This window comes from Chaetodon auriga, chromosome 15 (genome assembly GCF_051107435.1).
Source record: "Chaetodon auriga isolate fChaAug3 chromosome 15, fChaAug3.hap1, whole genome shotgun sequence".
NCBI lineage: Eukaryota > Metazoa > Chordata > Actinopteri > Chaetodontiformes > Chaetodontidae > Chaetodon > Chaetodon auriga.
In genome coordinates this window covers 21,368,071-21,394,045 of record NC_135088.1, presented here as the reverse complement: position 1 = coordinate 21,394,045, position 25,975 = coordinate 21,368,071, and the positions used below count along the sequence as shown (strand labels likewise).

Below are 25,975 nucleotides of genomic sequence, written 5' to 3'. Positions count from 1 at the left end.
CTAGAGACAGAAGGTCCTTGTCAGCCTTTCAGTGCCCCCTTGTTTACATCGTGATTTTGTATTCTTATCTATCGCTGCTCTTTTAATGACCGTTTCGATCAATGAGCTACAAATGAAAATGTGTCCAAGCACTTTAAAGAAGTCCTGTGATTGCCTTTCATTCTTGCCAGCAGCAATAATTACCCAGTATGCACATATTCCTGGTATGTGTGCTTACCATAATTGTGTCCACAATGCAATTAAAACAGATATCAGGCTGGTTCCAGAATTCTGAATTGTTGCCTTCACCTCAGATTTTTGCCATTACATGAATACAGTAAGTCTGATTAAAAGGCTGACTGTAGAGTGGATTACAACAGGAATGTGTTGCCAGACAGCTGAATGCCTTAGTCATGGTCAGATTCACAGTGCAGGTTTCCAAGACAAACCCCATAATCTGCAGCATTTAACCATCCTTTAGAATAGATAGTTACATCTGAGTAACAGTGGACACATTACCATATTTCATGATATAACTGAATATTGTCAATCCATCCAGCACAAAACCTGCTTTAAAGAGTTTTCTTGAGCTTGAATGTAAAAATACACATCATGCATATCAGCTGTCATTTTTGTCTATGAACTGTCATGAACAGGGTCTACAACCTCAAAACCAATACATAAGACTGTTGCAGAAAATATTCTGTAAAGCTTCAGTTATATTCTCTACATAGGTCACAGTGTGCAGACTTCAGTTTTTTTCATGCACCTTTTATGAACAACATGGGATGCATTGAGATTGATACAGCAGTTATTTACACATCGAGCAGACACAGAACAGTCAGTATTCATTTAGAGCTTTGTTTCTGGCCACCTGATAAATGTAAGTCTAATATTCACTCTCCTCATGGTTCTGTTTTTTGTCTCCACTCACTCCTCAGAGAAATGTCTGAATCTTAAGTGGGTGTTGAGACATGAAATACAATCCAGGAAGTCCATTTTGAATAACAGATCTGTACATGTGAAGGCTTAGCTGCTAAATGCTTGGTAGTTTGCGCAGTGGCTTTTTAGAAGATGTTCACTGAAAACAGCTGCCTGCTGTGACTAAAAACGAGGCTATGAGAGCTGCTTGCATGAACCAAAGAAGTAAAGATATGCACCAGAAAATCAAAACAGTGAGCTGAAAGATGCTAAAATGCTCCACAGAGTTAAAGAGAACAGCAGAGTTATAATATTACCTCACCTAAAATAAGACTTCCTGCATCTTGTTTTTAATACATAAATCTGCTTGTAGTGGTGCAAAATCTGGAACCAGTTAAAGGTAGTGGAAACTGCAAAGTGACTGTGGTCATGTGTCCTGTCCAGTTATCCTGAAGCCTTTCTCCTCTTTGAAGCATCACACAAAAGACCCCGAGCAGCTTTATATAGAAAAATGCACTTCTACTACAAGGCAAAACATCAGTCATTTCAAATGCTTCGCCCAGCTGAAAGACTGAAAAGCAAAATAAACAAAAATAATACAATATTCTTTTTTTTCAGTGGGAACTGAGTGTGCTTTGAATGCATTTCCTACATTTCTTCTACACACTGCTGTGCTGCCAGCCCTCCTAATGGAATGCTAATTAGAGAATAATATGAGGGTTGTCTGTTCAACATGGACCATGTGAAAAATGGATGAATGGGTGTACCTTATGTGTTAAATTCTGTAATAATGACTCCAAACTCCACTTAGGTGCTGCTCAAGACTTAAGCTGTCTGTGGGCTATCCAAATAAATCAATGCTCAGAGTGACGGATGATCAATTATTCCCCAAATGTGGATCCTGGGGGACACTGGCTCTGTTGGATCTCGAAGCAGCTGAGCGCTCTGATTAAAATGTGATAGATTTAGAGTACGCCTAACTCAGCCTGATTAATGACTGTTCACAAACACACACATGCACATGTGTGGAAAGATATGGGTGTCCTCTGCTAAATCAATAAAAGCATTTAAAGAGAACTGCATTGGTTTGGGTCAGAGCAGGCTGTGCTATTTATTATATCTCTGTTGCTGCTGTAGGATGCTGCATCCTTGGCCATAGCAGGTGTTTTTTATTTATTTATTTATTTATTTTTTTGGATGGTTTATGTGTACAAAGACTAAGTCATATTTTAAATTAATGATTTGACTTAACCAGCTGTTGGACTTTCCAGTACTCTAATTTCACTTGCCACTGAACACACAGATGATTTCCGTTCAGCCTATTATGTAGATTCTGCTGCACAGGGGATGATTTTGTTGTTTCATATTTAAATGAAATTTACCTAAATTTTCTGTTGATCAGTTCCCCAGAGCTAAGTGTGTCCAGTGTGATTCATCCATAGAAATCCAAGTGAAGGTGAATACTTTCCAGACGTGTACTCACATGTAGTCGCATGTAGATGATCAGACACAACAATATGTCCCATTTTGCTCTGTGTGGAGAGGATCTCTTTCAAAAGCCTCAGGCTGTGCTGCTGCTGCTGCTGCTGCTGCAAGAGTATTTCATGTGTTGCTCATTTTGTGTACAGATTGTCCAGAGAATACTTCACAACCAGTGATCCATTTGTTCGGATGAATGTCTTCATTAACGGGGGATGTGTTTCATTATTTTTACTTGAATTTTCATCACCCCCCACAGCCACCTGACAGCAGAAGCTGAAAACAAGCCAAACACGTGTCAGATTATTGAGAATGTGAAGGCTGGTCCACAGTGTAGAGCTGGAGACGAGGAGACCCGTGCCTATTGGTTTCATGGAAATGTGGTGAGGGGAGTGGGGCCGCCTGCGCTATAAAAGCATCGTGTGAGAGAGAGCGCTGCGTCTCGGAGAGGAACTACCAGCTGGCCGGTGCGCACCACACATAACTGGGATCCACACGCAGACACACGCAGCACAGCCATGAGTGAGGTAGGTGCTTCTTAGCTGGCCGCAAACCTCGAGCCTTCAGCATCTCAGCAACATAAACAGCAACTCTGATGTTTCAGCATTGCTGTAAGGTGAACAGAGCTGTGCGGCAGAAGCCGAGGACATTGGCGACGCACAGGTACAATGTTGGATGAATTCGCTTCTAAACGCAGCGCTTTATCCAACAACCGGAACTTTTAACAGCTGATTCTTTGACTTTTCATGCTTGTATACAGCCATTAAAATTGCATGACTAAACGAATGGAGTAAAGGATGAATCGTAATTATGTGTATGAGTAAGAAGTTTGCCTTTAAATCGCCTTCCATGTACTGATTATTGACAATAATAATAATAATAATAATAATAATAATAATAATAATAATAATAATAATAATAATAATACGTTCCTCTAAAATTTTTCTACAAATGGACATTGGAAAATCAGCCTGACAGTCACCAGCTGTGCAGGCAGTTACTCCTTGTGTTTGTCATGGCTGTGATGTGACTGATGTGCAGTTGCAGCGCTGACTAATTTAGCCTAGATGCCAGACTGTGACATTATTTTAAGGGGGGATGAAAATGAGCAGCAGACCTGAGTGATAAGTGTCAAATCCCAAACTTTAACCAGCAAACCACAGCATGTGTGACAGACCCCAAGACTACTACATATGTCCTTGTCAGTAAATATTGTTTAATGGGGCTTAACTCTGACATTTCCAACCAAAGCTCAATCCAGCGTGAACACATGTGGGGTGAAGCAGAGGCAGTCCTGACCTACACTGTTAGTCTGTGCATCATTTGATGAGGCTGAGGCATTACAACTTGAAGGTGGACTCCACAGAGGTGATGAGTCCCTGATAATGTCAGGGGCTCATCAGTGGAGATGAGAAGGGACTCCAGCAAGAATCTTCACTGGAAGATGATTCACTGGCAACGAGCACAACCTACAGTCCCTGAATTATTCAGGGCTTGCTGCTAACCCAGAGAAATAAAATATTCTCACAGTGCACACGGGGGAGCCATGGCTCCAACAAGACCTATCATGAGTTTGTTCACCCCAAGGAGCTGGACTGACTTAAGGCAGATCATACATACAGTGGGTCTGTTTTTATCTGTATGCTGCTGCACATGTCGAGCTGCTGTGGTGGATGAAGTCCAGCCCTGGTAGCTACATACTGTCTCCCCATAGCTACAGCATGTTGGATCTTCATTATGTAGTTGCATGAGAATGATATCAAACAGAACAAATGACTGTAATCATTATTTCAGGAAGAAATATTACCTCTTGATCAGCACTCCTACAACATGCGCACTGCTGTGAGCACCAGCTGCCACTTCAATCCTTGTGAATCTTTTATTGCAGACTTGTGATGTCTTTTTGTTCACGGTCATACACACGGCACACTCACGATGTTGACTTCTCTCCTACCCTCGTGTACCGCTCAGGGAGTGAAGTTAGTGTCCTATAAATAAGACATTACACACAGGGAAACTCACGAAATTCAGTTGCATCTCATGCCAGTGATGGATTCATATGCCTATAAAGAGCCGAGGCCAAGACAAGAGCACGTTGCTGTGAATGAATAATTCAATAAAAATCAATGGCATGCTCCTTCTACCTCCACACTCCACTGCTCTTACCTTTATTCTGGTCAGTCTCGCACAAAGTTTTAATGATACCCCGGTGCTCATCAGTTTAATTTACACTCTCACCAGTAGGAGAAGAGATTTAAATTTCTATTAAATGATTATGACGTGACCTGTTCAGTTATGACTGTTTCCTAGACAATCGAGAGAAACCTTGCTTAATTACCACTCACAGTCTGCCTTCAAAGCCTGAGGGGTTATTTAGTCTCTTTGTCATATAAATATACAGTAGCTTGTTTCTCGAGGGCCCCTTGAATATTGATAATATCGTGTCAGGGAAGTACAGGCAGTATATTATTTATAATCCCCTCTATAAAATCCCTAAAGCCGTGTTTCTGCATCAGATCAATCCACTAAATATGACCTGCTTCACAACCAAAGAGAGCTGGTATGATTGATAAAATATTAAAAATCACATTAGTCAAAATTAGAGTTGCTTGGATTAGTAGTATTGTAAAAACTCACTATTATTGCCAAACGAATTGTTCGATTGTGCAAGGATGAATGTGAAGAACTGAGGTCAGAGCCCAGTTTCTAGTGGTACTGCAGCAGCTGATTCATCTGTGGCTGTGTTCATAAACAGGCAGTTTGAGGTTTCTGTGGTGAAAGTAGCTTAAATGTGTGGTCTGTCACCATAGTGATGAACAATTCTGCCCTTCCAAGCTGCACTATCTAGCAAATCATGACAACATGGAAACTGAACAACAGCACTTTGGATACGTGCACTCGGGTTCAGCACAAAGAGCCTCACGCAGGCTCCATTTCAGTCATTTCTACATATATTTCCCTGTAAATCCTCAACAACCCATTTTTATAGGTATTTATCAGAATTATTTTCTATTTTATGCTGATTGTGATTTACAGTGAATCATTATGATACTGTACTCATGTGATAAGTCATCCATTAGTGGGAGCCTTCGTTCCAGATACTGTCTTATTTTGACTGTTATATAAAAAAGAAGCATCTTTTTAACCTGTCTGATGTGAAGGCTCAGGTGTGGCTCCCTAGTGTCATTAGTTGTGTTGTTTGGCTTACATGATAATCTGGAGCTTTACTCCTCCTCTGTCTAAGCCTCAGATTGTTCAACAGAATTTATTTACTAAGTTACGTTGTTGCTAATTAGTTGGCGCTCAGTGGAGAGGCTGCAGCCAACTGTGCGCAGTTGCCAGGACACGTCAGTTCTCATTTTCAGCAAAAGATAATGATTCCTTATGCCTCATTAGCTGTTAGTCTCACACCAGGAGACGCAGCTACACCCTGGTGGCTCAGGTGGCAAAGGTGCTAACCATGCAAACGTGTGTCTGCCATGCAGCACCGTCCTGTCTGCTTAGTAAAAGTTAAAATCTCTAAAAAAAACATTCAGTCAGTTAGATTTTTACTCATCTGCTTTGTTCAGACCGGGCTGTGAGGTCGTTGTCGGTCAGTCGTATTCAAATCACTGAAGTCACATGGTCTGTGAGCGGCCTGTGGGGGCCACCAGCAGGGCTTTAAAACTCTTATTTAGACTGCATGTTTGTTACAGTTTATGTTCTGACTGGTGCAACTTTAAAGTGGTGACTTAACACTGACCCTGTGCTCCAACACTCCGTAATTAAGCAATCTCATCTTAACTGCCAATATTGATTTTAATTCATTTTAAAGCATAATTACAGTTTCTGAGTCTTATCTTTGTGGGTTTGATCATCATTTCTATGGTAACGTATGAACACTGCAACATCCCTGTAGTAAAATCTGAAGAAACAGGAGCAGTCAGGCGATTCCAGACATTGTAAAGGAGTCAACATCTGAACCAGATTATCTAAACCAGACTGTTGGAAGGAAGGGGAATAGACATGTCGCTGTGATGGCACTGTCAGGGTGAGCAGCCATGTTCCTTTGTAGTGTTTTGTCCTGCGTTGCTGTATCCTAGGGAGTTAGGTTTAGTGAGTGTCCTTTTGTTTGTTGTTTTCCTTTCACCCAGACTTATTCAGGGTAATTTTTGAGGCGACGGATTCTTTTGTCTGTTGTTTTGGCCTTGATTCCCATTTTATTTCAGTTTCCTGTCCCAATTTCACCTTCTTGTAGTAATAAATGTTTCACGAATATGGTGTATAACGACAACCAATCAGGTGATGCCCAAAACAACCATGACTCATGTTGCAATCAATTACATTTCCCCCTTCATTTTCAGATAACTGACATTATAGAATATGTCACTCCATTTGTATAACTGACTTCTATGGGCCAACATTTGCTGTCAAATTCTGTAACACATGCAGGCTTTTAGTGAACAACCCCAGTCACTGAAAGCAGATGCAAATAACCCTCTGCACTCAAGTGGAGATATGATTTTCTTGTAATATTTCTGTAATTCTGGAGCAGGTTAATTGCAGCACACTGCGCTTAAGTGCTGCTTGACATTAGATTTTGGAGGATTTGACTGGCCTCCTGGATGTAAAGTCATTTCTATGGGCTTGAAACATTCTTGTATGTCTGCATGCTGGTGGGCGGGCTGTACGGCACATTACAAATTAAATTTCAATTCCGTAGTCATTAGTATAAAACCTGTTTGAAAGTTTAATTACTGAAAGATTGCCATAGGCAGTATTGAAGGGGACATCCTGTCTTATGACCTGTCCTTCAATCAATGCATCAACATTTAAGTGGTCTCCTGCTGTGTTCACCTACCCCACACATTAATTACAGTGAGAGTGGTGGCTACGGTGGCTACTTGGCAAAGCCAGTTGTTTCATCATCCAAAGTGGACCACAGCCCTTTTTATTAAATTAATGAGATAAGAGTGTTAAAAGTTGCTGATCAATATGAAACGGACAACAAGCTGAGTTGGGGAAAAGTGGTCAGGGATGGATTTTCCTTAAAACTCCTTTTTGCTGACTTAAGACTGATGAAGTGATTGAGATCTGGACCAAAGTGGTGATTAGAAAGAAAAATCCACTGCAGCTCTGCAGGAAATGTTCAAATATCGTTTGACGCGTGTTGATTTAATGTGATTTTCCTCTCACTTATTGACCTGAAATATAAACACATTTTAATCTACGATTCTCTGTGATTTGTTGTAGACTGACCCTAATCCCGCTTTAAACAATGAACAGAGATTGAAATAATCTGTAATCCACCTAAACTGTCAGCAGGCTTTGGTTCCTTCACTTGTTGTAACCTCTAGGGTAATCCTGGCTTCTGCTGGACTTTGCAGAGAGAAAATGACAAACATCAGTGAGTGAGGTTGAACGGTCAACACAAGAGAAAATACAGCAGATTACACTTAAACTGCCAAGACGGGATCAGTTCTATAGTAGCATTATCAGCTTTTGCATAGAAGCTGACAGATAGGTTTACCCCAAGGCTCTTAATATGTCACACATCATTTCTCAGCGGAATTACATATTATCTCACAGAGGGAGCTGTTAACATTCACATACTGCTGTATAATACACTTGAGACTACCACCTGATTCAAGGAATACAAGAAAAATAAGTAAATTCACTTAAATAGAAACGTGTCCCTTATAAATTAACTACCTTATTGCACATTTGCATGACTGAGGGTTTTATTTTACAATATTTTAACAGCATTTTTATTTTATTTTTTTACCTCCTCAGCATTAATTGTTTGGCTGAACATCCATTTTTGTTGTTGTCACTGAGATGTTTTACCACACCGCTCAGTCACTCGTAGCACTGGCCTCCATCTGTGAGCAGGTACCGTACAAACACAAGCTGTGGGGTGGAGTGTCTTTAAATTCCACCGGGTGTTTTTGGACTTGAATTTGGACCCTATAGATCTGTGCAGATAGATTATAATTATTTTATGCAGCAGAGCAGTAAAAATGCTGTTTACCTCCCCCCACCCACCCCCCACCCTTTTTTTAATTATGCCTTCATAGTGTATACAATTGCTTTTTAGAAGAAAGAATATTCTATACAGCTCAATGCATGCTGCTGGGTGGCCCAGCTCTGCCTAATGCCTGCTAATGTTCAGGAAAACCCTGCTGTCATGCCATTAGCTTCACTTGAATAGCTCCAGCTGCAAGGCAAACTGTAGCTTTGTTATACTATAATGATGCTGTTGTACATGTTTATGTCAGTGAGAGAAGTTTGTCCTCGCAGATCTGTTGAGATTTAAAACAGCATTTGGCCCAATTTCCAGCAAAAACAGCAGCAACAACAAATCTCACTCACCCCTAGTGATATCTGACCATGCGGTTTATTTTGGTTTTATACCTGTTAGATTTCTGCCTCCACACCTGAAGTGAATTTTAAACTGATTTTGATTAAAAAAAATAAAATATAAATAAAAAATCAACAACAACATCTGTTTTCAGAAAGAGTGTCCCTGTATACTCTGGATAATCCTGGATAACCCTGGATAATCCACAGACCTCACAGTCGACAGTTTCCATTGGAACTATTTTTTTTTTTTTTTTTTTGGTATAAAGTAGCTCTAATGGAAACTGTTTGAGAGGGTGTTTTTGTGGATTGTCAAACAAGACTTTCAAATTAAATGACAAAATATGTTGTTTGTAACGTCTTCCAGAACAACACATAGACCTGTCAGCAGGACAATAACATTTGTTGGTGCCTTCCAGCGCTGTTACAGGTGAAAAATGAATCTGCATTATGATGTGACAGCACCAGGGTTTAGGTCTGGTGAGGTTTAGGCACAGAACTACTTGGCCAGGATTAAGGAGAGATCGTGATTTGGGTTAAGATAAGTACTCCGTTAAGATTAGGCAACCTTCATTATCATTATTACAGTAATAGCTGCTTGGTTAAGGCTGGGGAATGACTGTGGTCATGCTTAAAAAAAAAAAAAAAATTTCACTGGTGACACAAAACAGGGAACAAACAGGAATCTCCTCTCCTTTGTCGAGGGTCACATGACTGATGCCCAAGCATCCTCATACTAAAACCTCTCTATTCTAACACTTTTTACACTATTTGAAAGGCTAGAAATAAACTCAGTCAATACATTACCATAATCACAAAATCTAAACACAGTAATTGTTCCTGCTAGAGGCAGACTGTAATGATGATGTCTGCGCTAAGTTCATTTGAGCTTCATTATATTTGTCCCTCTAGTTGTCGCTCCTTTTTACCCCCCTGTTCTACTGCTGGAAAACTGTCTTCATGATTTATACTATCAATTAAATGAAAGTCTGATGTAACTGACTCACTTCAATTAGTGAACACATCAGCATCAAACAAAGATGAATAAGGAAGTCAGCCAGCTGTCATATTCTAACTTCTCTGTCTAAAACAGCAGCCTTAATGCATGAGGAGACCACACTGCAGTGAACACTTGAACATTTTCATCATCTTTTGCTGGGGACACAGTTTTAAAGTGGATAGACATTTTACAATATTACAGCAGCTTACACTTCAAATATTTTCCTGAAGTGTTGGTAGTGCATTGTTTTCTGTGCTATTAGGCATTAATGTAGCAGATGAAAGAATTACCTGCTTTGTAGTGGACAGTTAATGAGTTGGAAGAGAGAAGAGGAGGAGGTATTGGATTCATGCAGCAGAACAATGAATGAATTCATCATCAAATATCAGCTGGAGTGCGTGTTCATCAGGTAGCTGTTTTGCCTCTGCTGTGGTTTCAAAAGCTGATACTGTGCTGGAGAAAGTAAAGATCCACTGAGTATACAATAATAGCTTTCTGAACGACACACACACAGTGAAATGGCTACAATGTGTTGACAAAATCATGTTACGTAGGCAGTATTATTTAACTGTTTTAACATTACACCTCTAATCATTTTTGTCTGGGTGTAACTGAAAGAAGTCTGGCCTCAGACACTGCTGTGCATTGTGCAATCATCATCAATGCTTTGGTTTCTGACCAAATTTCTGCAAAACTAATGACATTTCCATCAGCCTCAGCTGTGTTTAATGTCAAAACTAAAAGAACTGAAGTAAGATGATAAACATGGCAAACATTATACAGTACCTACATGTTGGCATTTTGCAACTAGCTGCTGGCATTGTGATTGTCTGTATGTTAGCATGCTGATGTTAGCGTTTCGCTCAAAGCACTGTTATGCCCAGTTTCGGCCTCACAGAGCTGCTAGCATGGCTGTACACTGAAAACAGCATGCAACTAAGCAATGCAAGTGGCTTTGGTGGTGGTAAAGGGTAATGTACAGGTGAGACAATGAAATATGATCCAGGAGGGCCAGTTTGAGCAACAGATTCACTTATCGAGCACCAAAACACTGACTGCACAATGATTTGTAATGCTCACAGAGAGGTTTTTACAGTCATACAGAGTTATACCATGAAGGTACTGTTTCATGTATGTTGGTCAAGATAGTGCTGGCCGATGTCACACTGTTCCGCTTCAAGTTTTTTACTGGGTGACCAGCCTTGTTTTGCCAGACTTAAGGTGACACCCCCACTGCATTGTTGGACTGGCTCCATTCAAATGTATGTTTGACAGGGATGCATTTTTCACTCAGGGCTACAGTTGGTCTGAATGTGGCCTTAATCATGATGGAAGAAGGGCTTTTTTTTTTTCTTTTTTCTTTTTTTTTAAAAATAAAACGCTCTATTTTAAACTCAGTCATACCTGTGCTGTAAATATCTCACTGTGATGTCACCAAATGTTATATCATCAAAGTAAGTGAAGCTGCCGTAGTTAACTGTTTTTACATCCAAACAGTCATTTCAAACACAGATTAAACACAGTGTACAGTCCACCATCATGGCATCATGTTGCTTGTTCAGTCAATCACTTCTCAGTGGTGTCACTCTTGCATGCTGTCATCCCTGTTTCCAGTCTGGTGGTGGGGAAGCTGCTAAGGAGTTGTAATGGTGCTGGGATGAGCTGTCTGTGACCTAGTTTTGCTGTCTCCTTGTTAAATTGTTAATAGATCCTGAGTGCTGCATGGAGTCTCTCTGGGGAGCCCAAGCTGCCATAAGAACCAAAAATAGCCCCCCACACACTGGGATGGTAATTTATTTATTTTACCAATTCCCTCCATGTCCACGCCAACCCTTCATGCCAGTGTAGTGGAAAACCCATATGAACACCACATAAGGAAGCAGTTGCAGAAAGAATAAATCTTCAGAAACTGCACCAATACAACTCATCCTGACTCTGTGGGTGTAAATTTGAGCCTTTGCTGATACTGAAAAACAATCTGCCACAGACTGACAGCTGTATGTAATTCATTTGAATGGATGCACTCTGCACCAATAGCAGTCCAAGTATCTCTGTTCCTTGTCGAAATCAGCAAAGGAAAAAATGCCAAAAACATGTCCTCAGTTCATTTCAATTTAAAACATGACTGAAGATCATTCTAAAAGACAGATACTCAAGGTAATGCACTCATTTGGGCATGTTTTAGTACAAAATATAGTCCTTAACCTCAGGTCCGAGTGTAGCACAAGCCTTTGAAACACTTTTTTGTTCAACAGTAAACTGCTAAATTGATCTGACCAATGAGGTTAGACAATACCATGTGTCATGTTCTCTTGTATTTCTTAGTATTGTCAGACATATATGCGCTTTAAGAGCTGATATTAATGTTTTGGACACTTAGCAGTTTGTGACAGTCATTACATGTCATCTATCTGAACATGAGACCGACACGATCACAAAAAATTTCCAGGACTCTGCCACTTGCTCAAGGGAGAACAAAAGAATAATTTGTAGTGTTTATCAAGCTTTGTTCATTGCTAGTCAGCCATGGCAGACCAGAGCCATATGTGGCACATGCACTGTACAGAAGGACATCATCATTAGTGCTGTAATTATCATCATTGCCATCCATTTGTCAAGCTCTGTCTGTCTCCAGCATATGGGACTGGGAGCAGGCAAACATTGCAGTTCCTCCTCAGGGACTGTTACTGCACAGTATGTCTGCACAAGCTGTACACAAGCCCAAATCAAACACAACACCAGCCAGCAACACTGCTCGGTTCAGTTTAGTTGGCCACATTACTGACACTGAAGGCACGAGAGCCTCATGATCTCCATTCGTCCAGTTTCTTAATGAGGAGCTGGGCTGTTTGACAGGCCTGAGAGAGAGAGAGAGAGAGAGAGAGAGAGAGAGAGAGAGAGAGAAAATAGTGCAAAGGTATAATCACTGCTACAGTAAATCCAGATAGACTGGATATGTTCAGTGAGCTCACCTCACCACAAGGGAAAGATTCAGAGCAAGATATAATAGGATTAACCCTGTTGTTAGAATTTACAATACCACAGACTACACAGGGTGATTACATGCTTTACCACAAGACAAGAACATCAGTATTAGACAAGTGTTTTTTGCTTTTGGATGAAACTTTGATTGCTTGTATTATCAGCAGACTCTAACAAACAAAAATACAATATTATACAGACATGCAATCATTCTGAATGTAGTGTCTTTGTATGGGTTACCTCTTCACAGAATTAGGATTTTACTGCAACACTGCACAGCAAAAGCTGGTGATGATAGGATGAATGATGATGATATGATGATGATACATATACATGATACTCATATACATATACATGAAGATAGGATGAATGAACATTTTGCTGACCCCAAAATGGCAACAAGAGGTTTGAGGACATCAATACCCAGAAAGCATGTGTCAAAGTCAGTAAATAGAATGTATTATTCTTAGTGGCAGATGACTGATGGTGTCCCTGGATGCAGCACTCATCTGCTGCCCTGGCTAAGGAAGAGACGAGATGTGGACCAAAAATATACCCAATCTAGGCTATTTATTAGTTAAACTCTAGCTAACCACAGCTGAATACTGGACTGGAAGATGGCTTCCCAGTGGGCATAGCTTGTTGTGATACTGCTGATATTGTTAAGGAGTATAACTCCCCTATGAGACAGTTGAGTATTGTAATTCACCACATGTGCAGCTTCATTGCCAGTCACCACACCCTGAAACTCCAGGATGACAGTAATGGCGTCTGTTCTCTGGTGGTGATGTAGGCTGATACAGTGATGGTATTTTTACTGAAAACGTTCCGTAGTGCAGCTTCAGCACATGGAGAGTTCTGAATGTCATTACATCACACATCTTTTAACCCTGTGTGAACCCAGCAGGCTCGTACTGTTCCAAAGCCTAGATTAAAAATATTTAGGTCTCAATTGGCTGCTCCCAAATGTGGATTAAATAGAGTCCCCTGCCATCAGTGACCTGCCTGAGAGGCTTAGTCTGGCAAAATCTCATCTTTCAAAGCACCCTTCAAAACTCTTTTTTTAGGGACGTGCTTCTATGTTATCACTCAGTTTCACCTTACTTTGGCCATTCTTCAGACTTTTTACCTCTAACTGCTGTCGATTTTTTCTGCTTTTTAAAATATTTTCTAAAGCATTTTACAAAGAATTTCTAATTCTATTTCTATTCCTGAAAGTGCTATAAACTTTCTTCCCCTCCCTCTTCTTTTTTTCTTCAGTCTTTCTAATTATATACCACAAAAGCTTCTTTGGCACCTGCTCCTTTGCCAGTGTTAATCATCATGATAGCAGGTCTCTCAGCTTGGTGTCCCTTGTCAGCTTCTGTGTTACGTGTGATCCTTTAAATGAGACAGAGATGGGTTGAAGTCAAGGTCACAGCTGACAGGTGTGAGGGTTAATGAAAAGTGGACGGCCACAGACAGAGAGGACTCAGATGTGCTGTCTGAATTATTCTTTTAGTCCTTTGACCTGTTCTTTCAGGGAATTGCATTTTCCAATACGTGCCGCCCATTCCTTCAAAGTGTTGGTGAAACGTCTGTGATATGATTTCTGAGTAAAAGAGAATATCTTGGTGATTATGATTGCAGGTGGAATTTGATGAAATCCTTCATATTTGATTGCGTTGTTTAAAAGTGTGAGTGGCTTAGTAAATATAGAGCAGTACAGAGCAGAAGAGAGATAAGGAGCTGTGGTCATTCGAGGAAGACTGGTCTCCACCCACACCTCCCTCACCCACATGGTGGAGGAGGAAGACAAGGTCGAAATGAATAAATTAGACCTCAATCACATTCTGTGGAAATGAAAAGAAAGTTTTTGCTGAGTGACATCCAAACACAAACCTACCATAACATCACTAGCAGCTATGAGAAAGAGAGAAAAGAGAGGGGGGGGGGGGGGGGGGGGAGTTTGATATGAAAACTACAAATGCGACTATTACGATTCACTTTGCTGTTTCAGATCATGACATGCAAAGATTTATAGTCACTTACTATGTAGTTTGCTATTTTCCCAAGGTAAGCAGTCACATCACTGCTGTTTCTTGAATAAGAAAACTACACAATTATAAGAAAAGACAGATATGGAAAGGGTGGAGGGGTTTGTGAGGAGGACAGACATTGATTTCAATTTTAAAAGCTGGCATTTACCACAAAGAATAAGAGATGTTTGGTTGGATGTAAATGTTAGTTATGCAAAGTTTAAGCAGAGCAAAGACCAATCAAGGTTTCAGAAGTTTAAGAGTTTGGGAAATGAGGCAAACAGAAAGGTCACTGAGGCTAAGAAACTTTTTCACTGAAAAAAATCTCAGAATGTAGAAAAGGGCCAAAGATGTTTTGGAAGTATCTTAAGGAACTGGGGCACAGTGAAAGTCTAAAATCTAAAGCAGCAATATCCGTTAGGATATAGAGGGAAATAGCACACTGGACAAAAAGGAAGTGGCTGAACACTTAGATTCACATTTTAATAGAATTGCTAAAAAAAAAAAAAAAAAAAAATGGTTGACAAAGTTCCACAGCTTTCAGGTATATTTGTTTGGAACATCAGAGGAGCAAAACTGTTGCATGCTGGTAGATAAACAAACAACAAAACAAAAGACCCCCACACAACATCCTCTAAACTTCCAATCCAAAAAATATATTAACAACAATGTTTCAGTACAAGGACCTTCATCAGGTTATTATACAGGTATATGTGGTGAAAATTAAAAATCGATCGAACTCTTTTATTCTTTCCAAGGCTGCTGATGTTGTTGTTGTGTTTGAAATGCCCCGTGGATTGAATCATACTAAAGGCAGTGGATTAGAACAGTTATTGGCAGGATTTCTTAGAGATGCTGCAGAAGTGATCACTCCTTCTATTGCTCATGTAACTAAAATGTTCTATTCAGTCAGGTAAACTTCCAGATGAGCTAAAAATGGCAAGAGTAATTCCATTACATTTTGTGGTATGCTCATGCTGGATTTGCAGAAAGCACTTGATGCAGTAGATCACAGCATTTTTTTTTCATGAAATTAAGAGCCATGGGTTTCTGTGGGCTGAACCGAAATTGGTTCCACTCATACCTATCAAACCATACTCAAAGGTTGGTGTTAAGGGGGAATTTAAACAGTCAAGCATCATAGGATGCGGGATGCCACAGGGTAGTATACTGGGCCCTCTATTCTTTTTATGATATTTAAACAAATTTAAAGCAGCTTCGTCATGATTTGTTTTGTTTTTTTTGTTTGTTTGTTTTTTTTGTTTTTTTTTACATTGGTAAGATTGCACATTGGTGTTTTATTGTTATACATAAACTTAAAACCATTTTTGAGAACACTCTCAGTAAGGAATTTGTAAATGTAAGCAGATGGCTATCAGATAACAGACTGTCCGTGCATCTGGGAAAGCCTGAAGTCTTCTTTTTTTGGTTCTAAAATAAAATTAGCAAGGTCATCAGGTTTTATTGTTCTGATGATAGAACAAAGTCATCCTGTCTACAAAGATAATATATTGTATATAATCTATCAACTTCTCCTGCTCCGGGCTCTTTCTTGTCATCTCACACTCGAGACAACAAGAAGGGAGTCCGTCTGCAGGCGTCATAATAAACTCACAGAAAGACAACGAATGACTCTGTGCTTTTTAGTACAAAATTGCCAGAACAAGGTTTAAGTTGAAGAGTTCCATTTAAATACCACAGTGTAAATTATCAAGGCTGCATTTCAGACAGGTTTTTATCAAGTGAAAGTACGGCTTTGAAAGGCCTCACCAAGATAGCTCAAAGAAGAAGTTTCCTGCCAGAAAAGCTTCCATTTCAGACACCTCAGCTCTTAACACAATAGTTGGAGCTCTCGCCCAAAGTCATTTTGATTACGCTGCCATCTCCTGGTAAACTGGGTTATCACAACACCATAAAACTACTACAAAACTATATATCTATAAGTGTAAACTATACAATCTTATTATATATTGATAAGATTAATATTAAAAGTCCATCCATATACACGTCTTGATCGTGCATGTTTTAACTGGCAGTGGAATAAAGAACCATTTATATTAAGATGCTGCTCACTACCAAAGAATGTAATTAATTATTTCTCACTACTAAGAGACATAGCTTGTCATAGCTACTTTACAAGAGGCAGCTTGACAAACTTCATACCTTTTTAATTTAGGAGCCTAATGGGCAAAAGCACATTTCTCTGCAGCAGCACACTGGAATAATTTACCCACGAATCTGAAATTGAGTGTTTCACAGAGTGTGTTTAAAGAGGCTTAAAGTAATGGTTACAAAAGTTAAAAGATTTGACTTTTCATGGCCAAGGAAACATGAGCATGCTGACATAGCTGGCCCGCTGCCTGCTATTTCTATTCATGTGTTGACAGTACTGCCTTTGCTTATCCTGTTTGTGTTTTGTCTTTATCTTGTGCTGTATTATAATAGTGGACCGCAGCGGAAATACGTCTTCAGGCTTTATTGTGTTTTCATCCTTGATGATTTTTAATGTGTGCAATGACCACAGCACAGTGTTGTATGTGTTTTTAAGAAACAAATAAATGGAAGGACAAAGGCTGTAATGTTTCCCTTAGCTTTGTAAAGGAAACATGGTGAAGCCTTTGCTTCGGACAGTTTGTTTTTCAGGCTCAGGTTCAGAGGCAGTGCAGTGCTTGATATGAGGAAACATGATTCAGCTGTGATATCCTACAATCTATTTGATTTTAAGTCATGCTAAAAAAAAAAAAAAAGGCAAACAACATCAGCACTGCTTCACCTGCTCAACTACTGTTTTCTCCTTTACCGTTCAATATTCCTAGTCCTTTGTTTAAAATGCTGCTGGAAAGCAGAGCGACAGTCCCTCCTCAACTGTGAGCAAGTGATGGGAATCAAACAGTGCCGAGCTCGAGTAAAGACCGAGATGGGCCATGACAAACACCTCATTTGAAATTCACTCATTGCTTTTGGAAGTCCTCATATGAATTTTTATGCAAATGCTCCTTTCCTCTCGCCATTTCCGCCTTGTTTATTCTGCACAGTAAAGCAAAGAATGTGCTGGAATTAGTGAGATGGAGCCTCCACTGGAGAGGAAAAATTGAGCAGAAAAGGGAATAGTGTGGGGAAGATGTGCTAATGCGTGGAGAGTTATCCCCGTGCATGTGCACATTAGGACTGAACTTGTTATGCAAGCTCTGACTGTAGCGGGGGGGGGATCTAAGCACTGTAGAGGGAAGAAAGGAAGAAAAGAAGAGCATCAGAGGACTCACTTCCTCAGTGTTTATAAAAGAATATGCACATTATTGTTGCTTTTCACTCGTAAATTCGTCCCTTCATCATATCTGTTGGATTTTTTTTTTTTTTTTTTTTTGAAAGACTGTGTGTTTAACAATATTGAACAATAACAAATGCAGGTTTCAGGCGACAGTGTGCCATGACTGAATCTCTGCCAGCTGCAGGCTGCTGTCCAGTTGGTGACTTCTGACCTCTGACCTCGCTGTAATCTGAAAATCAAAGATTAGAAGAACGGATTAGATTTGCAAGCACCCAAGTATTTTACAACATCAACAAGCAAATACTTGCTTCATATCTCATCTGCCAACACAGTTGAATGTATTTTTTATACTACGCCTCAGTATCTGATGTCTCGTGATGAAGATGACAAATTCTCATGAATCTGATGCAAATATCTTTGAACTGTTTTGTAGCTTTATTGTATAAATACATATCAGAGCAAAAAATGTTCTGACTTAGACTCATTATGACTTTTCGTCACAGTTAGAGACAAAAATAATCATACTCAGGATACTTTTATCACAACAGAGCCACCCACCACTGACACAAATAGCACACACACCTCCTGTTGCTGTGATCAGGGAGATTTTTCACCCCCTCGTGAAGTCTACAAAGATTTTGTAGCTGAAACATGGCCTAATGTGGAAGAAGTTTCACTCTATGAAGCTGGATTAGCTGCTCTCATACCTGTTGGTGGCCCTGCAGCCATGGTCCATATCCTTCATTTGAAAGAGGGCTAGTTGAAGCTAAAGGCTAAAACAGGAGAGACAAAAAGGATGGAAAAGGAGAAGAGCAGAGAATAGATGTGAAAAGAAAAAAGGAAAATGGAGTTAAATGTTAGAAAAAAGCATGAGAATGTTCACCCTGCAGCTGCTTATTGATTTCAGCTGGTTGCACATTTGTCTTGATTTCTCGATATTGCACTGCATCTTCCAACTGCACCAAGACACTCACTCAAACATTATTGTTGCTCTGCTCCCGGATGTCCTCTCTGGCTGCTGCTGAATGCTCACTTGTGTCCTGGTGGGTGGAGGTGTGATGTATGGCACCATCACTGTGTGGCACCACTCCTGCCCTGCTGAATACCAGAACACAATCAAGCAGATGAGAGTCAGTGTGGCGCTGGGAATCCCAGCGGCACTGACTCAGTTTGAGTTCTGCGTGTAAACAGAAAAACAGATGGCCAAGCTGCCCGACAAGTTTCTCTTCCACTGGCTCTTGTGACGGCACATGGGGACATGAGAGGAAGACGTAAGATTTCTTTTGCCAGTTTTATTTAGCTTTTTTTTCCCACTTGGCTCACATACATGAAAACTCCTTTGGCATTTTAAAATTCATTGAAAGCACAGGATTAATAATTCAGGCTGAGTTAGGCGAGATGGAGAGATGGTCTCTGTTGGGCAGATGAATACGTGAAATATACCCACAACGCTCAGTTGTTTGAATTATGCTCTTGTATTGATAACAGGATTGAATAATTGTGAAATGTCATCCACAGACTAAAGCTCAGTGTGCTTGCAGAAATTATCTTTCTGCAAGCAAACAAATTTAAGATCTGAATGATGCAACAGCAGCAAACCCTCTCACACACACACTGTAGTGTCTGTGTTTGGAAGCCCTTATTTTCAGAGCTGAGTGCATGTTGTAATGTTGCAGAGCAGCACCAGTCTGTCAGGGGGGGAACTGTCGGCCGCTGTTACAGCAGACGGAGAGAGCATGCCTCTGCTGCAGAAACATGGATTATTGATGATCCTATCTCGCCCCAGCTCTCCTCACACGGAGCAGAGACTGTCCCGTAACATGTTCAGTGTGACCAGGTTCAGTGTGAGGATGACTTCCTATGATGGTTTCTCTGTCAGGAGCACAACAACCATGTAAAATCTCATTGTGGTATCAACAAAGGTCTTGGAATTAAAATGTTCATCTTACAAATGAGCATTTTGTGGAATGAATCGCAAGTAAATTCTAACAAGAGGAATGTTTTTTGTGTTCCCATATTTACATATTGGTTTTTGTCTTCATCTTAAAAAAATGGTGACCATGTTTTGCTCTGTTTTTTGTTTTTTTTTTGCAGAGACAAGCATCTGGAGCAACAACTGGAAACAGCAAACCATCTGCTGGCCAAGGTATTTTCAAATCATCATGTACTGTCAGCAAAGTTCAACCATGCAAGAATAAGAAGCAGAATTTAAGTGATGTGTTGTTTTCACCAAAGCTTGTGTGGTGCATACAGCATTTGCATTCCAGATAGTCATAGAGCAAAGCTATACTTGGTTTTGCCCTTTGGTGGCAATGAAAAGCATGATTTTCAATTATCATCATGATTGTTTTATATATATTATAATTAAAACTCTTCTACAGATCAGTTGATTTCACAGCTCACTAAGACCCATTTCAGATAATAACAAGTGACAAAAGTTTTGACGACACAAATTCAGTAAAATAAAAAACAAATCTTCTTAAACAGCAAGAGAGTGTAGAAACCTTGTAAATTACAACCAAATACTGAAAGAAACACCATAAAACTACACACATTAAAATTAAACCTGCCAAAGGTCAATCCTCTGATTGCTTTTATTTTCTGTGTTCATGAATGATCTTCTGGTCAGCCATGACTACAGTACTCACCTGTTTGCCGATGACACAGTTATGTGCATATCAAAATCTCATGTGAAGGTCTGGGGACTCTTTGTACCATATAGGTCCAAGTGTGGTTTTCTTTAAATGTCAGAAAAAGACTTTTCTTCCAGCTGTTGCTCCCTGTTAGATGAGGCTGATATCAAACTATGAGTAGGTCTAGCTTTTCTCTTGAAATTTTTTTTTACTAGTGCTTTGTTCTTCTTCTTTGCTTCTGTGTGCACCAGCTAATAGTTGGTAACATGCCTGACTTGTCAGGACCTTCTTGAAAACGAGATGATGCTTCTCAGAGGGTTCTGTGTGTTTGCTCAGTTTGTTGAAATAGTGCATCTTTCACACTTATACTTTCTAAAATGTGTTAACATCCCAACATTTGCTGTATTTCACAGTAAGATCAGAGAGAATTTCACAGAATATCTGATTTGAATGTCTCTGTGAAGCTTTTGCAAAAGCAACAAGATACCACAGTGGCTATGGTGATAGAAAGGCTTCCTCTACCATGATAGCTATGCACAGGAAAACCTACTTTCCAAACTGGGCCATGGTATTGTTGGCATAATAATGCAATTCAAATCCCTTGAGTTATAAATGGTAAAATTGGGCTCGCAATACTTTGCAGGATCCTTTGAAATTCATAAATGTACCCTAACCCTAAGTGCAGAACTGTCATCCTGGCAAAATTACAGCATGCAAGAACAAAAAGGCCCATTTCTAATGAGCCTCAGACCAGTGAATGACCTCAGCTCAGGTGAGACGAACGTGAATCAGTCTGACATTTCCTGTCTGGTCTGTAGAATTCATATGCTCATATGTCAACATGAATATACTTTTAGCAGGTTGTGTCGTGTTACTGGGTTTTATAGTTTCAACCATGCAAGCAGATACCACATGTCTTGTAAGTGCTTTTTGCAGAGTGCACATTTACAAAATTAGGTTTCATGGCAGCATATGATACAGTACACTGATGAATCACTGAATGTAATCTCCTCCAGTCATTTAAGTCAACCTTCACCTCACACAATGGATGCAGCAGGTTAGCAGCAGGCCCCTCCTAACTGAGTCAGGAGGGGCCCCTTCACTGCGAAGTGGCTCCCATTTAGCAGTGAAAGCAGCCCTGTGTACCTGCAGACCAATGCGTCACCTATCTCTTGTCTCTGGGGCTGCTGATAACACTGTTAAGACCCCGTGTTGAAATGGATTTCTGTCCCAACTTGTGGGATGAAGAAGTATTGCAGCTCAGGCTCAGTCTGCAGAGAAACATCCCGGTTGTGATCAGGAGGGATTTTAGGCAGCTTCATTGAATGTGATAGAAGCATAATTTGCATTCATTTGACATTTCCCATTTTCACACTTCATTCTTCTTTCCATTGTTTTTGGTTTAGGAGAGTTACTGAAGTCTAACTCACTCGAACAAATGCAATGAGTGATAAGAGAGGGGAAAAGGATGAAGAATAAAGAACTATGTGATACAAATATTGTTGCCTTGTACAGTAAAGATGTTAAGAAGGACATGTTTTAACCATGTTTAGAGACTATCCCTCAGTTACTCCACAAACAGAAACATCAGCATCCTTCCAGCTCACTGTGCCCCCACTGTCATTTTATTCGGTCACATACTGTATTCTGGCATTGAGCCTTTCCAGTTTCTCCATTCCATTGTGTTACAGTAGGTTTTTCATAGATCAAATTAAACAGCATGCGTTTTCTTGATGAGTCATCTTATTATATGTCAGTAGCAGCCCCGGTAAAACTGGCCTGGATCTTTTACAAATATTGTGCATCAAAATTGTACAGTAGTGCTTCAATTAAAGCTCACAAATTCTATTCTCTGTAAATGTTTTGTACACATGCCGTACCAGTGAAACATTTTGTGCCTACTGGTAGGTGGAAGAATTACACAACACATTACACTTACCCACAGTGTGTACATGATAATAATTACTCTTTATTTAAAAACTGTATGTTGCCATTTTGCAAAGTGATGCACAATGAATGATACCAAAAGTAATTTTAAGGCAATAACCCTGAAACAATTCTATTACTGTAGCCTGTAGGTACTGAGCAATGTAAAACATATCTACACTTAATTTTTAAAGACAAAGTTGTTGCTTCCTTACACAGCAAACACAGCATTTCACAATTTCAGTGTAAAGATACTTTGTTATAATGCCGAGTGGATGGTTGTCTGTCAACTAGCTCATAAGCTAACAATGACTTCTGATACTGAGTCAGGGCGTCATGACCTGTTGCAATTGACTGAAAGGGCATGAAAATCAATAACTCACCCTTTTCCTATAGACAGTACCTCACACACACTCCCTGTGTGGAGGAAGGGAATAACTGACTTGCTTGGCTTAACGGCTCACCTCTCTGAGATTTGGTTGCTCAGAGTTCTTTAGACTGGGCCTTCATCAATCATTGTCCATGTATTCTTAGGGAGATTTAAATCTCAAAGGAAGCAATTTGAACATGACCTTTCAGAAACCCTTTATGGAAATAATCCCATCATCCATTGTGGCAATTTGATTCATTCATGCAGCAGCACAGCACATTACTGAAACTGTGATGTGTCTGCCTTACAGAGTCTTGCGTCCTCTGTGGTATAAAGGGCATCGACCCTGTGGAGCAGGTGTGATTTTAGAGAAGGAAGCTGTGTGTGTGTGTGCGTGTGTGTTTGAGACAGACAGACAGACAGACAGACAGACACAGAGAGGTTTGTGTGGCTTCTGCAGTCATGAAATATGAATTTGTTTTCATTGTCACGTGTGTCATCCAAGGGCTTCAAGGTCAACAAAAGGTTCCAGCTAAACGTAAGTAGGCCATTTAGAAAAATCTCATTTTATGCGAGCACACACACCTTGCACAGTAGGTCAGCACAGTCATGTATGGAAAACAGTCCTGCATGACAGCTAATGTTGCTTGAATAAACAACTGACTGTGCCACATCCCATAAAACTGAACCTTTTGACTTGTTTTTATTACACATCGGCTTTATGTGTTTGTGAGCAGTCAGCACTGACGTCAGTCTTCACTGTTCACTCACTGCTTGTGCTCTTCAGCACAGAGAATGTGGCTTTGCCGTATATGCTCATGTATTTGTGATACTGACCTTTGACATCATCTTTTCCTCTCAACTACGCATGTCTCATTATCTTCACATGTAGATTAAAGGGAATAGTATGCAGTATGAATATTCTCTCTCTGCATATATAAATATATATATAAGAATAGTCTGACTATAAGTCAGATTGTATTGAAAACATGGCACCTTATTTCTAAATGGATGAAGAGTTTGTCTTCTGTCATAAAAGACCGTCTTCTCCACCCAACTGTGGAGAGCAGCTGCCTCATTAGCCTTCTTCTCTACTGTCCTTTTATTGAATGTCAGGCATCAGTAATGACATTTACATCTGACATGAATGAGGGCACTCTGACACTGCAACAGAGAAAAAACTGACTGTAAAACCTGCAGTGAAATTTCGTTTTCTTTGCACCTTTAATGACTCTGTTTATTTGTTCATTTATTTTAATGTAGGATAGAGTTCTCGGAGGACATCCTTAGGATAAAATAAGTGTCTCAGCTCAATGATAAAGGCATTTTCACCCTGAGGAGGATAAAACTTAAGGAATAAATGTTAGTTATCAGTTGCCCTGTTTGGGACTGTCTCAGCCTGTGCGTGGTCCCCACAGAGAAGCTCAGGAAGGAAGCTTTGTGCTGCTCTTTGGTGGAGGTGAAGATATGCATTTGTCAAACCAAGTTAGTCTTCATCCTTGAAGTGTCTCTTAACCGACCCCACGCAGTGGATGAGGTAGTCCTTAATGGAGTCAGTAGCCAGACTACAACAAGAGTCTGCAGCAACACTAGCAGCTCTGTGAGGCTGCGCAGTGTGCACAGTGAGCCCAGTGTTTTGAGCTAAATGCTAATGTCATCATGCTAACATGCTCACAGTGACAAGGCAGCAGGTTGTGTTAGCATGCTAACATGTGCTAGTTAGTTCTAAACAAGTACAGCACTGGGATGGAAATATTAGACCATCACTCACAGGAAACCACAAGTGCCTGCAAGAATGCTGTCATCATAAAGGCTTTGAGTTCAGGAGATTCATCCAGCTACTGAGACACATCGATCCTAACATCTCACCTTCTCTCCTCCCCTCAGATGAAAAGAAGAACAACCTCCCCCAGGACTTTGACATCGACATGGAAAACCCAGAGACTGAGAAGGCCGCCGTGGCCATCCAGTCGCAGTTCAGGAAATTCCAGAAAAAGAAGCAGGGTGTGAAGTCTTAGAGAGGGCGCTGTCAGCTACGCCATCACTTGATGTGGGAACGCGCTTGCATGTCAATCAAACTGCACCGTCATGAACTGAAATGGAAGGGTGGGGGTGGTATTCCTAGAGATGGAGGTCGGCTGTTGGGTGGTTGGGGGATAAATAGTATCTTTGTGAAAGTGTGTGTGTAATTATTAACTTATTAATGATGTTATACAAAAATTAGACATTTATCAGATTTTGGGTGTGTGTATTTAAATCTTTCCTATGATTTTGCTGTTTTTTACTTCAATGGCACGTCACAGTGTAGCTGCAGTAGAGCTTAAAGTTTGAATAGTTTTTCTTTTGTTATATTCAGTGTAATATACCCATGTTAACAACAAACTTAACTAAGTCTTGTCCAACAGTGATTATCTTTAATTCAGGGGGAATATAAAGCCACATCCATTACTGTGATTGACACTTTCACCTGGGTGATGATTTCATCGACAATCTTAGCAAGGCGTCATAATCAAAAGAGTCTTCTGCTCTCCTGGAGATCTTTTAATGACATTTCCCTCTGGCTGGATAAACTGATCCCATACAGTTACCGGTGCTTTCACGCTGTACAAGTGTTGCTTTGAAAATCAAATCAATGTTTAATTTGTTCTTCGACGTTGGAGGTTTCCCCTCCATCATGTCTTTTCACCTGATGGCATGAACCTCTCTGACTTGTGTGTCTTTATAGAGGCTGTAGATGCTGTGCTTGTGATTTGATTCCAGTTGTGTTTCTTTCCTTGCTCTCGTTCAGTCGTGATTTAAAAATTGTCATTGTTCTGTTGGCTCACACATGTATACTGTACAAGCACACGCAATTATGCATGCAGACTTGCACAGATGACAAACACGCACACAGACATACACCCACGTGCATATACACATATACAGAGAAATAAATAAAGACATTGAAAGGAGTGCAAACTGATTTCCTTTTTGTCATTTTAAATTGATGTGCTGCAATGAGTCCTACTGTCCACTGTAGTATATGTAGCAGCATGTTCAATAGATCATATTAAAATTGAT

The 25,975-nt window shown here is 40.1% G+C and overlaps 1 protein-coding gene across 2 annotated transcripts; it reads left to right on the top strand.

Annotated features, from left to right (window-relative positions):
* Positions 1-2,547: 2,547 nt before the first annotated feature.
* Positions 2,548-25,866, top strand: LOC143333257 (calmodulin regulator protein PCP4-like). 2 transcript variants are annotated; one of them, XM_076751272.1, is made up of 4 exons: positions 2,724-2,906; positions 20,081-20,132; positions 23,421-23,453; positions 24,803-25,866. In XM_076751272.1, the coding sequence occupies exons 1-4, from the start codon at positions 2,898-2,900 to the stop codon at positions 24,931-24,933; spliced, it is 225 nt and encodes a 74-aa protein (XP_076607387.1). In that variant the 5' UTR covers positions 2,724-2,897; the 3' UTR covers positions 24,934-25,866. The 2 variants fall into 2 exon arrangements, with proteins under 2 accessions (XP_076607388.1, XP_076607387.1); XM_076751273.1 differs by lacking the exon at positions 23,421-23,453 and having other exon boundaries at positions 2,548-2,906.
* Positions 25,867-25,975: the final 109 nt, after the last annotated feature.